At 45.7% G+C, this 17,916-nt stretch overlaps 1 protein-coding gene across 1 annotated transcript in view; it reads right to left on the bottom strand.

Annotated features, from left to right (window-relative positions):
* camta1a (calmodulin binding transcription activator 1a) overlaps nucleotides 1-17,916 on the bottom strand; it is a 265,794-nt gene that overhangs the window by 30,086 nt on the left and 217,792 nt on the right. The window contains exon 7 of the mRNA XM_070910084.1: nucleotides 1,429-1,582. Coding sequence (XP_070766185.1) covers nucleotides 1,429-1,582 — 154 coding nt within the window. The remainder of the gene's footprint in view (nucleotides 1-1,428; nucleotides 1,583-17,916) is intronic.

The following is a 17,916-nucleotide window of genomic DNA, read 5'->3' as shown; positions in this document are numbered from 1 at the left end:
ATATAGGTCAGTCTGTGAAAAAAACGCACTATATGTTAAGTGCTAATGTATAATTTAAGATGAAATAATGCATTTATAATACAGCATGACTTCATCGCAAGTCTTTGCTCCCTACATTGAGATGGGGGGTTGCTATCTCACAGGACCACTAGGTGGCAATGTTGCTCCATCACAGAGCTTGTGTTGAGATGCTGGCTGGTCCAGGAGAAAGAGAGAGGGATAGAGAGGAGAAGAAAGATAGAAAGCAAAGACAGAAAGCAGGAGAAGGATTTTTTGCTCTTTATGAAGCCTCCTCATGTAGCCTGGCAGCTAGAAGGCATCTCACACTCACCCTCTTTGTCCCAGCAACTCCCAAAGTTAATGACTTTACGCATTATTGCAAATGGTGCTTGATTTTTACATTAAGCCACAGACGTAATGAATACAGTAGGCCGTTGTTGTTCAGTGGCTGTCCTGAGGTAAGGCTTTGTGTTAAAATATGTCCTAAAACTGATAGCAGACAGAGTAGTGAGGAGGATAACGATATAGCCAAGACCTCAGTGATGATGGTCTGGACTGTCTTGTCAGTATGCAGCCAGCATGCGCATGTGCTTGTAAAGCTGCTGACACGTTCCTCTTTACCTGGCCACATCACCAATAATTGGCCATCGGAATATCAGTCACAGCCCTGTCAGCCCCAGCCAGACACACCCGAATCACAGTCTGGTTGTTAAAGGTATCTTAACAGCTCTCTGAAAGATTTTCAATGCCCCACAAGGTCCCCATTTAGCTATTATCATCATCAGACAAACCCTGACTTTTTCCAAAACATTGCCTCAATCTTTGAGCAGGTCTAGAGACTCATAAAAACACATAGTGCATCTCACGGAGCATTAGTAAAGCTGATAACAACAGGGATCAATCCAATGAGGGGGGAGAGAGGCAGAGAGAGCTCGAGAAGGGGTGGAGGGGGGATTTCTGGTGAGTCAGACATTCTTGCTCCCACGCACTAACATGAATCAATAACCAGCTTGCTGCCCTCCTCTGCCTTGACTTCCTTCTTGGGCCAGAGAGGAGACGCACTCTCAGCCTGGCCAGAGTGGTGCCAGAGGTCTAGAGGAGCTGAACTTTGACCCTTAACTAGCAGACGGCTCCAGGAGGAGCACACACTCATACAACAGTGTAGGAACACTGGCCGAAGATGCTCTCTGACTGAGGTGCTGAGGGCACTTAGTGTACCAGCTATCAGCTAATAGGACTAGACATCACATCCTTGGACAAAAACAACAGCCACTATGTTTAGTCCCTGCAAGTAGAACTGTAAAGACTATTAAGGCCTTTTAGATGATACAGCAACTGTTTATGTTAAAGGCTATAAATAAAAGTTGAGACTGCGGTGACGAGAATTGATGAATGCATAGTTCTGAATGGGATTATTCAAATACTCACACATGGGCTTGAGCTGGCCGATCAGCTCCTCCTTGGTCCACTTGGCCCATTCCTTCTTGTCTGTATTGATGGAGCACAGGATCGGACCACATGGTTTCCCACAATCCTCAATGGCTGGAACATTCAAATAGTGGACGAGCACAATATCAGGATTCTGTGGGGAACACAGAGAGACAGGGAGGGGGAGGTTAGGCGAGACGACATTATGGATAGTCTGTCTCAGAGAATGGTTTCTTGAGGATACAACAGCAAAGAGTGGTAGTGACACATAGATACTGTGGCTCAGCTGTGAAGACTTTTTTTGTGGAACATGCCAGCTGGTTGGTGCGAAGTAAAATGTTGCTGAACAAGAAACACTGGATGGTAACCCTCACACACACACGCAACAGAGCCGAAGAAGAGACGAGTAAATGCACAACCCAAAACACAACCAGGGAGCAGAACAAAGCTGGGATCAGAAATTGACATAATCTCACTAATTATGTGGCTGTATCTCTGTATCTCCAAATGTGTGTGTGCTCACTCATGTGTGAATGCGTGTTTGTATGTGCATATGTGTGATAATTACAATGTGTGCTCATGTAACACACTTATGGCATTTTGTCAAGTCCTCCCACATGGTGAGCTGATGCCCTCAATTAACTCTGCCTGTATTTACCAAGTCAAAACTCAACAATGTGCCGCCTGCAAATTGTTACTGGGTTACCTCGGCAAATTCCCTAAATTGACAGCTTATGAATAATAGGTAGCGTTTAAAGGAATGTTGTGCTGGTGTGAGTAACATCAATTCGCTTCTGTAATCATGAAATGCTTTGATTACTGAGCACGGCAAAGACTCACACAAGGAATGTTCCCGTTTCAGTCCTTATCGCTTCCAATTTATTATAAACATCCGACTGCCAGTAAGCCCACACAAACTTAACACACAAATACAGTACCATATCCAAGCACTGACACATAGGATACAAATAAAAGCTGCACTGATTATAACTGACCCGCAGACAGCCAAATATAAGCAGGCATACAGTATGTGGAAGAAAAATTGCCATCGGATGTATGAATAAACAAAAATAAAAGGACACGCACAAAACCACACTTACATGCGTGCATGCACTCGCAGCTAAACAAGACGCAAGATTCGACGAACCAACAGAGACCTTGATAGAGAAAAATGCCGTGACAACATGTGTGTGTGACTGCAGTTTGAAGCTTCATCAGTACTAAGTGGCAAATAAATCAAGGAGCTGCTACTGTAGGTCTGTGCTCCCTCTCAGTGTGTACCATTAATCTACGACTTCACCCCCCCCCCCCTCTCTCCTTCTCCCCTTTCATCAGACAGGGGTGTGGCTGGGGGCACACAGATCCAAAGAAACAATTGCTTCCTTGAAAAAACATCCCAAACGTACCAACAACTACCACCACCTCAATGTGTTACAGCTCTAGTAGTGGAACAGCAACAACAAGTCATATGTAAAGCAGTCTCAGGAGGACAGATGACCTCCCTCCGCCACTTCCACCAGGAGCTGGAGCTGGACATCGCAGTATGTTATCTCACTGCTTTCCTTGTCTCCTGTCATTGGTATGGACACTAGGCGACGTCTGCTGCCCCGTTTGGATGGAGATGGCACAGGGCGGTGTGTGATGCCCCCAGATGGCATCACCAGCTGTGTCAATAGCTAAGAGATGCCCTCAATCTTTACTTGGAACGAGAGCGCCAAATGTACAGCTTCATTCAATTATGAGCCTACATGAACGTATGTGGATGTATGTGTGCAGGTGGGAGTGAATATACATAGACACACAGCTCACACATTAGAGGGTGCAAACACACAAGCATATACACACACAGCAAGGACAAATTCATTAGCATACTGCAACAGACACATATATGCTCACAAGACACACAAGGGTTAGCTTTACACAATCATACACATGGATACGCACAATCTCCTCCTTCCAACACCCACACTCCCAGCTGTTTCCTACCTTTTCACACATACCCACACAAGTATGCGCACACACACACACACACACACATACATACTGAACACAAAGAAAGAGACCATGTGGCAGCCTTACAGCTCATCCAAACACAAGTAATGTGTGTCGCTGTGCTTTACTATTAGCAATCTGCTATCTGTCTGTATGGAACTTTTGCTCTCTTTCCCCAGTCTTGTTTTGCTTCTTTCTCTCTTCTTACTTTACAACACATTTAACAGTTCTCTCCCAACTCAGGCCCACCTCCACTCTGAGAGGAAAACAACACAATGAAAATGTAAAGCATCACATAAATCTATCAGGATGGTAATTTAATTTAATTTCCTGCTGGCTGCTTTCTTTTTCCACAGTGTAATATCAGGAATTGGTTCTCCAGGAGTAGGGGGAAAAAGGCTGAGGGGGAACTTTTTGCCTGGATACTATTTTCCAGAGAAAATGAGATCTCATTAACTTATTGATTAATTGTGTAATGTAGTCTTTTGGTTGTTTTTCCACTCGTTTCCCATGCGGGTCTCAGGGCAGCTTTCCAGCTTCACTTCTGCAGTGGAAGGGAAGACTGGGATACAGTTGCAGGAGCCTGTGGTGTGCATGTGGGCGAAGATGTGAAGCTGTTTGTATCTTTATGTATATGTGTTTGCATACTGTGTGTGCATGTGAGCCCATAAATACATACAGTATGTGTCACCACGTTGGCCATATCTGTAGGCATGCGTGCCAACCATTCACGTGTTAAAGCCTCTTAATGCACGAACGTATCGTGTAAAATGTAGCATGTCTCCAGCCAGCGTTTTGATGTTGCTGTGTTGTCTTAATGTTTACCGCGCCTCCCTAGAACAGATGGATAGATGTTGAGCTAATTACTAGCAGAGTCTTGGGGAGTCAGCCATGGGGGCGGAAGGCCTGCTGAGTGGGTGGTGGAGCGCCTTCCTGCCCCTCCTTTCACCACTCTCTCAATCACTTACACACACACACACACAAACACATCAGCATACAAAGGAATGTATGCACACACACAAAATAAAGAATGCACCGTCATGCACACGTACACATTCACAGTCTAATACACAGTGCATGAAACACACATGAAAAAGTTGGTGTGCCAACACTTACACACACATTCGCACACACATGCATATGCGATACGCAGGACATCGCCATCGCAACCGGAGGATAAAGGTGCTGTTGTAGCCAGGCAACAGGTTTCTCTGGCACCCACGCACTTCGAGGCAGCCAGTGCTCCTACGATCTCACAGTGACTGCCTACCTCGTCCTGGAGTCATACACCCTGTTCTACTCCAAAAGACAAGGAGGGAGAGAAAGAAAGAAAGATTCGCTAATGGAGCTGAGGACACAGACTGAGTTAGATGTCAGTGGAGACAGATACAATGACCTTCTACTTTGTGCTGAATGTGGGGTAGCGAATGTGTATGTTGAGCTGCCGCTGAGATATAACGAACTAAGACTTGAGTACAAAGCACATCTATTGGTAGAATCTGGTATGAGTGGTCAAGTAATGTGTCCAGCGTCTTGTTAAGTCTCTGTGACCCAGCCACAAATCTGCCGCTCTCTTGGAACACGTCCATGTAGCCGCTACTCAAGCAGCCCACCAGAGCTCATTAGGAGACAGAGAGCAAGGGGAAAGAGTTCCAGATAGAGATACGTGGAAAGACAGAGAGACAGAGACAGAAAGAAGAATGAGAGTAACAGCTCTTATATTGTCAGTCAGGCAGCTCTGCTCCATGGTTGTACTCTACCATAGTAGGCCTTGCTTTCACAACCCGTGCACAGGAGCGATAAGAACACCATTAACATGAAAGGATCTTAATTGAGAGGGGATGCTTCATGCAACGTGGATGAGCCTGGCAGTGCAGGGAGAAACCTTGCTCCTCTCTGATAAAATAACCCACATCGAGGAATGGGGGCTTCAAAGCCTGTCATACTGAAGGAAAGAGCAGAGCAGACAGGGGCTCAGGTAGGGGAAAAGCCCCCCTTTTCCACTTTTACTCTGAGGAAGTAATGGGGAAAATAAGCAAAGGAGGAAAGGAATGAGACAGTTCTTCATGGGAGAATTGAACTAGCAGGCTACAGGGATATCCATTTCAATACAAAACATCATGAAAGCAGGAGCATTCAGTTGTTTTGTCAGAAACATTCAGCATCAAGGCATAAATACAGAGAGGAGGTGCATGTGTTGTGTATTTGTGTTTGTGGATGTATCTGTGCCTTTATGTATTTGCGTCTGCCTACATTAAATTATAAATAGCGCGTGAATGAGTGTCTAGAGGCAGATTTCTGTATGTTGGTTGGCGCATGTACATCAGTATGCATGCAGGATGAGTGCAATGAGCTGTGAGTGTGAGTCTGAGAGTATCTGCTATTTTGACTGCATATTCATGCTGTCTGTGCTTGCAATGCGTATTAGAAGTAGTGGTGTGCATCTTTGTCCGTGCAGTTTCGTGTGCATATGGAGCACCTGTCTACTATATTGTATGTATGCGTTTCATGTCGTGTGCTGCGGTCCGCTGAATGGGTACGAGGGGTTAGTAAGGCCCCGCTCTCTAGGCTGTGCGGGGGCAGTTGCCCTGGCAGTGGCATAGTGATGGATGGCATGGGGTGCCAGTCATTAGGCAGCCTCCTGGCCTCTGGCACTGAGGTTGCACTCTTAAACACCGACCTCCCCCGCCTGTCCCCAAACACCACTGCTCATTTCAAGGTCAACTGCCTCTGTGGTGCTGTAAGTTCACCTCCACAAGGCACAAGACTTCTTCCTTTTGTTTGGAACCTTTATCGCTCACTGCCAACGGGTGTGTTTTGGAATGTGGGGGTGGCTGGCTGGTGCCTTGCCTCGTGCAGACACACAAAAGCACAGACACACACGTGCAGTACATGAACACACACACATACAAACGCACACACCGAGGTAAACAAAACCCCACGTCAAACCCTCCCAAAAAGGCAGCAAACAGCCTGAAGCTCCTGTCTAGGTAGCAGAGCAATCCCCTATCTGAACCTACTTCCCCCTCTCTCTCCAGGTCCTCTATGACAAACTCTTTGTTTAAATGTTCCCAGTTTAGAATACAGAGACCCTAATTGGGGTGTCTGGAGTCAACGCTCAACTTAACTGCTACAGTTCACCCTCTACTGCACCCGGCTCTCCACCAACTATAGCACTGCCTGAGTGCCAAGCTAAAACTATGCCCGGGGTGGGTACCAATTCAGGGGTAAGAGCCAGTTTACAAAAGGTTTCTTAATGTGAACTACGTCGATTGCCTCCGTCCAAGGTCTGTGAGAGGGATGGCAGAGCAGGAGGCACAGCAGGAGATCCTGATTTAGGGAAGATTCATACTCCACCTCCTTACCTCCACTACCTAGTGTACTGGCTGGGAGATATGAAAGGCAGAACTTGGAACTTTTGAGGAACAGGAAGAGGCCAGCATGTTTGAGCGTGTTTCAGAGGAAGCCAGGGGCTGAGGCCTGTGATGTTTAATTCAGTAGCACATAATCACTCCGATGGAGTTGAGAGCGGGGCTTTAAATAACTCAGCTTAGAGGGGCAGAACTACTTCACTCTGGGTGGGGGAATGCAAGACTGTGTGTATGTCTGTGTGTGTGTGTGTGTGTGTGTGCACGTGTTTGTGCACTTGTGTGTGTGTAATTGTGCAGATATGTGAGTGCATTTCGCATTTCTACATGTCTGTGAGTGAGTATGCAAGAGAGTGCTCCTCTATTTTTGTGTGTGGCTCCTCCCCGCTTTGAAATATTTTATTTGTGCAGTGCACCACAGTAAAAGGTGGATTGTGTTTGTTGCTGTGCCAAGCATCTGCATGCATTACAATAAAAGTGCAAAAGGCCAGTATTCAGAGCCTGAATATGGAGGAGCATTCTGGATGCCAAGCAGGCAGGCAGTAAGTCAGGCGGTAAGCCGGGCAGTGAGGCATTGAAGCCCCTTTAGCTGCCACAACTCAACTCACAGTTTACAGCCTACTTATTCTTCCTAAGGCCCTTACAGAGCACACTAGCCTCTCCATTAGTTGTGGTGGTCCCAAGTGAGAGGCCACGCTGCCCAGGGGCAAGCAGAGAAAAGGCCATCAGGAGCCCATCCGGCTGCCATAATGGCCTTGGCTGAGCCCATGGCACTGATCCTAATATTCAGTGGCCATCCAGGTGACACAGAGTCACACTGGAATAAAAGGTGGGACAGGAAGTTACTGAGCTCTCTCAGACACAGGGAGGATTTAGCCGTGTGCTCTCTCTTCATGGGTCTTTTCTTTTGTTTCCGCCTCAAAATAACCTCTCAACCTCTGGCTGAGTCTGAGTCTTTTCCACTTGCTTGCTCTCTCATTTTCATCTCTTCCTCCTAGGGCATAGTGCAATTCATTTGGAGGAGGAAAACACAGCTAATGCCATCTCTCTGTACTCCCTCTCTTCTGCTCTCGCTCCCTTTCATATCAGTGCTGAGTCTGATTTGTTTGTATGTGTCGTCTTTCTCCCCGTGCCAGTCGACAAGAAGTGCTATTTATGTGCCTCTGCCTGTGTCTGTGAGCGAATCAGGACTTCACAGGAGCAGCCAGGGGAGAAAGATGTGCTGGTGCATTTCTAAACAGGGAGTCACAGGGAGGACTGATGTGTGTCCAGCAGCAAGACAGTCCAACCTGGCCACTATCTGCTTCTGCAATGGCCCACTGAACAACAATAGATAACACCGGTTGTCAGCATCAACAACAACTGTTGAGGTTGTAACAGAAAACTGACCCAGCCAAGCACAAACTAGTAGAGCATAAATGCACATATACTGTATGTAGATATATACTCACACTACACACGCATCAGGAGACTTACACACAATGACAACAGCAATGGCCACAGGACTGCTGAGCCTGTGTGCTCTGTCAAGCATGGTGAGGGGCTCATTATTATTACTGGGCTGGATACTGGAGCAGCCCCAGAGCTCAGCTTGGCAAGACCTCTCTCTGGAGATACACACACTGGCCTCTACACGCACACACACATACACACTATACAAATGGGTAATCAAACGTCTGCCCCTGGGAAAAAAAATGCTCAAATGGTTTCCTAGCAACCAATGGTGTGTATTGGGTCCACATGAAAAATGAAAAATAAAGACGTGTGCGTGTGTGGTCGTGTGTGCGACAGAATGAAAGAACGAGGCTGAGATTAACAGCGCATATTAAAGAGAGATAGAGGGGTTTATGGGGTGAAGTACAGAGTGGTCAGAGATAAGAATTCGTGAATGGGATATGAAAAGGTAATGAAGAGCGAAAGAGAAAGCGTGCCATCAGAAGCCTGCCAATCTGATTGACAAACTCAAAGCATTTCCCCAGTCTCTCTACAGGGGCAGTGTTGACTGCGAGTTGATCCACAGAGCAGGTCCACAGACAGTTAAGGTCATGGGAATGTGTTATCAAATCACAGCTCAGAGAGAGATCATCATGGGAATAAATCAGTATCTTACACACTGTTACAAATATGTAGCAGCGCTGCAGGGGAGGGGATTATGCAAGAACCAAAGCATAGGCTTTAGAAAACGGCCTAAAAGCTGCGCTGCGTATCACACCAGGTTCAAATGCAAAACACAGGGGGTTGTGCTATACCAAAGGCACACAGGTGAGAGTAGTGGTTTGTAAAATTGCTGCAGAGCACTGTACAAAGAGGCATAGCTAAATCTCTGGGGCTCTAAAGAGTTTTTTGATCATTGCCGAACATTAGAACTAAAACATAGCAAGTCCCCTTTAAAATGATTCAACAAAAAGACAGAGTTACATTGTATTTGTTTATCTGTGTGCAAGTGTGTGAAATGCAAGGAGCAAAGCAGCATGTAATAGTGTGTGTGTGGGTTTCCACAATACTGGCGTGTGTGCGCATGTTTGGTACATCTGTCTGTAAAATGGTGTGTGTGAGGTAGTGAGAAGCATACTATCTCCATCCAGCAGCTGCCACAAAGAGGCTTCCCAAAAACAAGCGCAGGGCCATGACAGAGACAGAGCGACCGCAGCCTTCTGGTGGTGTAATAGGAAATTAATTGAGACCATCAATATGGTATTAATCATTAAAGCACAGGTGCTGAGGTGGCATTTTGCTGACTGCTCTACTGTTGGCAGCACTTGCATACACGCTCAGTAAAAGTTTGACCTGCTGTTTTGCAAAAATTTTAGGTGGGGACAAAAAGAGAGAAGTAAAGACAAAGGAAAATGAGAAAAAGGAAAGTCTATATCCTCCATTTGAACACATAGAGACAGTGGGGCAGTTTTTATACACAGCAATCCAAGGTCATTCTTGCTTTGCCTAGAAAATGATTTGTGTTCACCTCTTTTGAGCTCCCTCTGATAGCGACTAAATAGTGAGACAGAAATTGAATAGGAGTGGGTATTCTGAAAGATGTTCAAATCAGAAAATGTCAGGTAAATTTGGGGAAATATTCATCAACTCCCTTGGAAGCCATGTTTCTTATAACACCTAATCCTTCGTGAGGCAAAGCACAGTGAGGACTGGAGTGCCGGTGTTAATCAGCCAGAGGAGAGCCAAATTGCAGCAACTACATTAAGCCGTTAAGCACACCACGTCTCCAAATTGTTGAAGGTGTCTCACTGAGATGAATGTGTCTTCTTATGAATAATACATCGCACATACACACAGACAAAACCAGACACATACTTTATATATGTGTGCATGTGAGTGCACATCAGAATCAGAATCAGAATCAGAATCAGAAACTGTTTATTGCCAAGTAACATACATTACAAGGAATTTGCTGTGGTCTGAAGGTGCTATTCATGCACAGACACACAAACACATGCAACACTGTGTGTGTCTCCTGCTGAGACAATGCGACAGCTGTGCAGGATGGGGGTTTGTAGTGTGCGGCAGAGTTCGACAGGGTGATGTTCCCGGCACTTTCTTTGGACTGAGTGAAGTCCAGCATCAACTAGCCTCCACAGGCACTCTACACCAAAACCCTCACCACTCCATGCCTTGTCAGTGTCAAGGTTGAACCTATGAAATGTTTATGATTCCGGGGCTGTAGATACGATGGAGATTGATCTGGATTGAAAGGCAAATAAGATTGCCAAAGCCCAGAGTCAGCTGAAAAGCAGGCAGAAGGAGCAGAGGGGGGAAGAAAAAAAGAGTAAGAGGAGAAAATGCATTAACACAGGTCTGGCCCTGAGAGAGCACAGAGTAATGAGTACTTCCTCTACACACACTGAATACTGGGGAGAGAATATGGACACACCACCATGAACAGCTGATTGATGCCGTGTGTGTGTGTGTGTCTGTGTCTGATCCGTTCAACTGATTGCTGCCTTGCTTGAGACTTGCAGCTCTTGACTACTGACACTGTTCTGTGATGTGTTCTGTGATGTGTTTGAAAGGCTGGGCTACACCTAATGATGCTATCAAAAAAAACAGCAGGCACATTCAGATTATTTGCTGGCCAAGATTTAAAATTTGTAGGTTTGACTATAAGCATTAGTTGGATATGTCTGTGTCAGGAGACAAGGAAAGGTACTATAGAGGTAACGAATACTAGAACTGCACACACCGTCAAAATAGGCCTTAATAGGAGAATAGGAGGCCCTGGCTCTCCTCAACACCCTGACAATAACATATCAGCTTTGATTTATGATGTCTAACAGTGGAACAAAAGGGGAAATGATGTCATCAAATAGAGCGTTTTTCAAAGGCCAGAGGAATGTGTGTGCATGCATTAATATGTGCATTTGTGTGTGTGTGTGTGTGTGTGCATATGGGACGGATGCAAGGATAAGACCCTTTGATGTATCTCCCGATGGCCCTGGCCAGCTTGCAGGAGAGGAACAGAGCAGAGGCCACCAGAGAGTTTGGGCCCGAGCCCTGGGGCCTGTTCTTCCCCTCCCCCTCTCAGCCTGTCTCCCCCTCCCTCCTCTGATCAATACTGGGTCCTAATCACTGAGGACAGTATGGTCGTCCTCTCTTTCTCTCATCTCCTCTCTCACTTTTTCTTCCCATGGTTTTACAACCTCTGCCTTTACAACACTTTTGCCAGCTTGCATAAATTACATGCACTTGTGTGTTCTCTCTGTGTGTATGCACATGTTCGTATGTCCAATGTGTCCACACCTTTGCGTGTGCCTGCCACATACATTCTGCCAGCGTTTCTATGCATATTTGTGAAAGGAGTCAGTTTGAGTCTCTGTTAATACGTGAACAGGCTTATACAAGGCTGTTAAAATGTGTGCATGTGTCTGTGTACAACAAGATAAGACAATATCCTTGAAAAAGCAACACCAACATAAACCCCAGTGAATTATGAGCAGCATGCATAAACTTGAATAATAACACATCCCCTCATTTTGGTGGCTTTATCCCAGTTATCTAATTGCCTGTGTCTTTTTTTTTCTTCAATAAACTAATGAATGTGGCTGAGTTGAGGCCTGGAATCATATAGGCAGCAATAAGTAGCACTGCTTTAAACCCCAAATTGCATCAGAACAGCTGAATAATTTGTAGGAGAAATAATTACGGGGCAGAAGAGCAGGCATCAATCCTGGAACACCGACAGTGCCCTCGCTGGAAACCACCTCACCCATAAGCCAAGGCTCCATTAGGTATTGTCTGGGGCCCACAGGCTAATTTGTTTGCATCAATAATACATTCAAAGGATTTATCTAACTTGCAAATGAGTGTTCATTTACTGGTCCAAGAGGCAGGGAGGAGAGCAGGCAGCAGGAGAGAAGGTGTGAAAGGCTGAAACAGCTGGTTGGGGCTATCTGGGACACAGTTAACCCTTTGCTGGGTAGCAGGACGGTGGTCCATATCTACCAGTTAGTCGGTAGTATTCGGAAATGCCTGTTTCTGACATGCTTGGATAACAGCCAGTGTTTATGTAGGGCAGAGGCAGGCCAAGGTGCTGGTGACCAACCCTTGGAAAGGCATCAAAAATGAAGCTGTGAGCCCCCTAACAGCCGCAACTTATTACCTGCTGCCCTGAATATTCTCTGATCGTATGCCAGATGACAAAATGACAAAGGGGAGTGTATGCGTGTGACTGTGTTAGAAGATGGGGATGTGGCATTAGTGAGACACAGTGGGCTGTCCTTGGGGGACACTGGGATCCCCAACGCCCTTTGATCTCTGTACTATGCTGTCTCCCACAGGTGATACAAGGACGTGCAAAGCCAAAAGAAGTGGAAAGAAAACAGGGGGGGAGGAGAAGGTGAGTGTTATCAAGAGTGAGCGAGAGAGACAGACAGAGGAGACGAGAGAGAGAGAGAAAGATGGGAGAGGAGTAAGGAAGCTGGCCATGAACATATGCTGCCGCTCTGTGCCAAGCCTCACTGGCTCAGGCAACCCACGCATACGCTGCACTGCTGCTGCTGTTGCCACTCCAGCCCTCTCCAACACCAACACCATGGCACTACTTAGTCAAACAAAGCTGGAGAGATGAATCTGGAAAGAGACGGGGTCTCCCCAGTCTAAGCACTGCCAGGGTAGGCTGCTTTGCTTGGATAACACTGTCTGATTATACACACACACACACACACACATACATATACAGAGTAGTGGCTTTCAGCTGTTTGGCTTCCCACCCCCCTAAATTTGTGACACTTCCGATGTGGGCCACCATACAACACTGTATGATGCACTGTGAGATTTTTATAATCTCTTTATGTGCTAGTCACTTTCACTTTGATTAATTATTGGTAGAAGCTGCAAATTATTAATTTGTTCATGCTAGGCTATACAGTGGGATATAAAAATACATTTTTCTTTTTTAATTTTGAGATACAGTGAAATAACTTTTCAATCTTTCTAGGGGTAATCATTAGTTGTCAACAAAACCAAATAAAGCAAAGCATGTTAGAAGTTGGCACCCTTACATTATACATTAGGCTGTATAGTATTGATATCAACTCACCTAGAGGACACATATTTAATTGTTCAGTCTTAAAAAAATAAATCTTGTATTAGCTGAGGAGACATTGGGCAGGAAAAAACATTGTTGACACTTATTGCATTACGTTTTTCTGTTGCACAAAGTCCAATGGTTTGGAGCAGCTTGTGTGTGTGTGTGTGTGTGTGCATGCATGATCGCGTGTGTGTGTCAGACAGGGACAAGAGAACTGTGGTTACTGGTACTGGATGTTTGATGTACTGCACACCTAAAGGTATTATTAACACTGACAGTCTAGAAGGTTCAATTCAGTTTTCATTGCTTAAACATTTTATTAGCACCAGACTTAAAATTCATGGAAAGGTCACACACTAATATTTTTTATACAATACTTAATAACATTTTTAAGTTATATCATTTATGTATGAAATATTTCGTGTAATGAAGCGCTTACATTAACTGCTGCAGTGTGGCTAAGGGCTTCCACAAAAACGTTTACAATAATGACTGACCATGTATTTGATTTCACCATGTTACAGGAAAGGAGGGCGGGAGGGAGGGCAGGGAGTGGAGGGAGAGTGGGATCTGAACGGCTTTGGAACAGGGCTGAACATGGCTCCCCACTGGGATTCAAACCAAGGGCAAAAAAAAAAGAGAAAAAATGCGGGCAAACATCAACAGCACAGATCCAAATTGCTTGCTAACACACACATGTGCACACATGCACCCTTGCACACTCACAAACCCACACAAACCCACACATGTAATAGACCCATACAGGAAGGCAGACACACAAATACCCTCAGACGCCCAGATATACACAATAATAACAAATGCTTGTATAACACAGAAATCACATTCAGGGTTCATCTTGCAATCTGAGCCTCGCAAACTCAATTCCCCTCTGATGTCTAGCCGCCTCATGTTCCACGCCTTTTCCATGTGAACGAATGGGGTCAGTATCGTCACATAAACATCATCCTCTTGTCTCCCCCCCCCTCTCCCCTTTCTCAGTGAATGGATGCTGAGCTCTGGTGCATATCTACGCAGGGATGGCAAGGGCACCGAGGAGAGAAAATCAATACTATATCTCACCACTAAGCACAATCCCAACCAAAAGCAGCTGGAGTTTGCAGGTTGCTCCATAAACTGGACGGCTTCATCTGGCTGGCCGCTGTGTCGGTGGATTGCTACAGTAATGCACTACAGCACAATGGCCTAGGCCAGAGCCTGCCAGACACAGAGGTACACACACAAAAACACACACATACACAGAGACAAACAGCATGCTCCCAGGGGCTGGGGAACAGCAACAGCAATGAGAAAAACTCTCATGAGGCAGGAACAGGGTTGACAAACACACTCTCTCCTCTGTCACAAGCAAGGAAAAGCACCTCTGGACCATTTAGCCCACCCTTACTGTGGACTCACACACACTTGCATGCACACACACACACACACACACACACACACACGTGTACATTTACACACACACATAGGCATACACAGAGAGGGCCCTTAAAATACCTGTTCTAAAAATAGCAGACGGGAAGCGGGAAACGGGATTGAGGCTATTATTATTGCACACACGTCCTGCCTGGTCCCACCAAGGAAAGGGAAGAGACTAATGATTTTCCTGGTGCAAGCAATTAAAAAACTATTTGTCACCTGCCAGGCTGCATATGACGTTAGGGGCCTTGGCAGAGGACCACAGAGTAACTCCACATATACACACTGTACACACACAAAGTGGGTTGCACCACAGCAAGTGGTCCAGAGGCAGAAATGGTGCATGGAGAAACAAGTGAAGCTGGAGGGTGACAGAAAAAAGGGAGACAGAGGGAAAATGAGGTAAGAAGGGAGGAAACGGTACTTTGGATAGAGGAACAGAGTTGGGTAAACGGCTGATTTATCCGGACAGGTTAATACCAGGCCAGACAGCGCCTCAGACAGCACACTGCCATCAGGAAGTCATGTAATATTTAGAATCCAGCCAATGAAAGTCATTCTCCTGCTGCTGGGCTCCTGGCTAAAATAGAAATGTATATTTCCCCCTCTACCCCACCCCCTCTCACCCCCAAGAGCACAAGAGAGAGACTCCAACTCTCTGCCATCCATATCCCCGACTCTGTCTCTCCCCCCCTCTCTTGGGCTGCCTCCCCTGGCGAACAGTCTGAAACATGCAGGTCTACGCACTCGTTCATTTCAACTGAATTGCTGTAATCCCTGCTGGATTTGTCTAAATGGTTTAAGGAATTTTAGCACACCAGGAGAAAAAAAACAGTAAAATCACATTTCATTGAAAATAAACATTTTATTATAATTAAATAAATCCCTATTCCTGCTTGGCAACAGTTTCTTTATTAGGAGGTAAACATTGTAAACACTACAGGGAGATGAGGAATAGCCTGTCAAATCTGAGTTATCTTGAGGGGGTCACTGGGGAAGTGTTTGTAGTTGAGCTCTCCCCTGTTGGGGTACGAGAAGAGGGGAGTCTAGCTTTTGCAGAATGTATGAGGGATAGGATGGGCCACACAGTGGGCACTCAGAATTAAGCCTCCCACTACTTATAAGGAAACATCCTCTGATGCTGCCACAGGAGGCCAATATTGGGCTCTAGGAGACCACCTATATAAATTGGGAGGGGGCAGTAAATAATATTAAGACAAGCGTTATGCCTCCCTTGCACTACGCAGCCCTATCCAGATCCAGATTCAAGCATACACTCGGCTGCAGTAATTTACGAGGCAGCTCGTTAACGTCGGGTGATTTGCACTGCTCGTTTGCTCCCGCTCATCTCTACCAAATGATATCATCTTCTACCTCTAATCTTCTAACTCTAATCCCCCATTCTCAAAGCACCTCCACCCCTCCCACCTCTTGTTTCCTTCCCTCCTGCCATTCCTCCTCTCCTATCCTTCCATAGTTTGCTCTCTCTCATCGCCTCCTCCTCCTCCCTCCCCCTCCCTCCTCTCAATCTCTGTGTCTTCTTAGGTTTGCGTGGGTGAGTTTTGAGATGGGGGAGCAGACAGAGAGAGGAGCAGAGCCATCCCACTGAAGGGTGTGTGCGCATGTGTGTTCAATATGACATCTATCCAGATCAAAAAAGACTAAAAGAAGTCTGGTTTGACTCTGAAGGCTTTTTGTGCCCTTGTAGTTACTTTTCCACTGCCCCCTACTGAGAGAGAATGAGAGCAAGCCAAAAAAAAAAAAAGTGAGAGGTTTTCTCTCAAAATTTGCAGAGGGGAGAAAGCTCAGCAATCCTGGGGAGACATAGTGGCAGACAGAAATAAAGACAGGTAGAACCGTGAGATGGGGGGTGGGGGTCAGACCAGAACAACAGGCAGGAGAGAAAGGAAACGAAAAATAAAGGGATATAAGGGAAGACAAACAGATGAAAACAATGTTCATAACAGAGATTGTTATTGACAATTAGGGAAACAAATGGCATTGTTTTTATCCATAATAGAATACCTTTGGGGCTCTAAGAACTTCACTTTTCACTTCAACTAGTAAAATGATTCGACCACATTGGCCCAATACTTTATCTTTATCTTACATCTTTTCCACAAACAGTCCTTAGTCTCTTCATCCCTAACCCACAGAGAAATCAGCTTGCAGCTAACACCCTCAGATAGACAGATTTTCACAATGAAAATTGCCAGTTATAGAAATTGCAATCAAAGCTGTTGGTTTGTATGTTGATGAGTGGTAGCTGTTTAAGGGGAATTGAGATTGATATCTGACTGAATGCGAAGCGAACGACTCTGTCACTATATTACTACGGCTTTCACACTGACTTCCCTTTGCTCTTCTCCTCCGTCTTTAACACACACTTTCCCTGTCTTCCCTCTTACCTCCATCCTTTCCATCCCTGTCTCATCTTTCCCTCTATGACACGTCCAAGTGGTCGTGTCGGGATGTCAGCCCTCATCCACGGCTAATTGGGGCTCAGAGGAGTAATCAGGGCAGGACAAATCGGACAGTTCTGGTCATTAGCTGTGACCAGTGTTCTCTGGGAAGCTGGGAGATGTGTGCACACTTCTGCCATCAGCCTGAGCCTGCATAGTGACACGGGCAGATCTGTAGCTTGACATGAGTGGGGACACAGAGATTGGCGCAGCACAGAACAGACTTAATGTGGAGCCATTGATCTCCTCTGCTTTCTAAGACACACAGGCAGGAAGTAAACACAAATAAGCCTTGCTGGTGACACTATACACAGGGACTCTCTTATTGTCTAATATGGGAGAGGCAGCAAACGGCTGCTGAAGAGAAAGCTCATGAAGTACAACACAGAGGGTGATATCAAATCAGGATCATGGTTTGTTGCAATACTATATATATATAATAAGCTTACATGCTCACATCATCAGCAAAGGACTCAGATATTTGTTTACTGCTCTGGATAATCAACCAGATCTCTGTGCCCTTTTGGTCAGTGGACAGACAGCGGGAGTAGTGGAATAACATGTAAAATATTGGTGTCAATAACAATCTTGGAAGTCAAAAAATGTAAACATGTCGATGGCCGCTCCTCCTGAAAGCAGGACCCATGACTCTGGAGCAAGATGAATGTCAATTCGCCTTACAGGCACAGCC

This window comes from Enoplosus armatus, chromosome 8, assembly GCF_043641665.1.
Source record: "Enoplosus armatus isolate fEnoArm2 chromosome 8, fEnoArm2.hap1, whole genome shotgun sequence".
Lineage (NCBI taxonomy): Eukaryota > Metazoa > Chordata > Actinopteri > Centrarchiformes > Enoplosidae > Enoplosus > Enoplosus armatus.
Note: the sequence above shows the minus strand (reverse complement) of the source record. Positions and strands in the feature narration are given on the sequence as shown.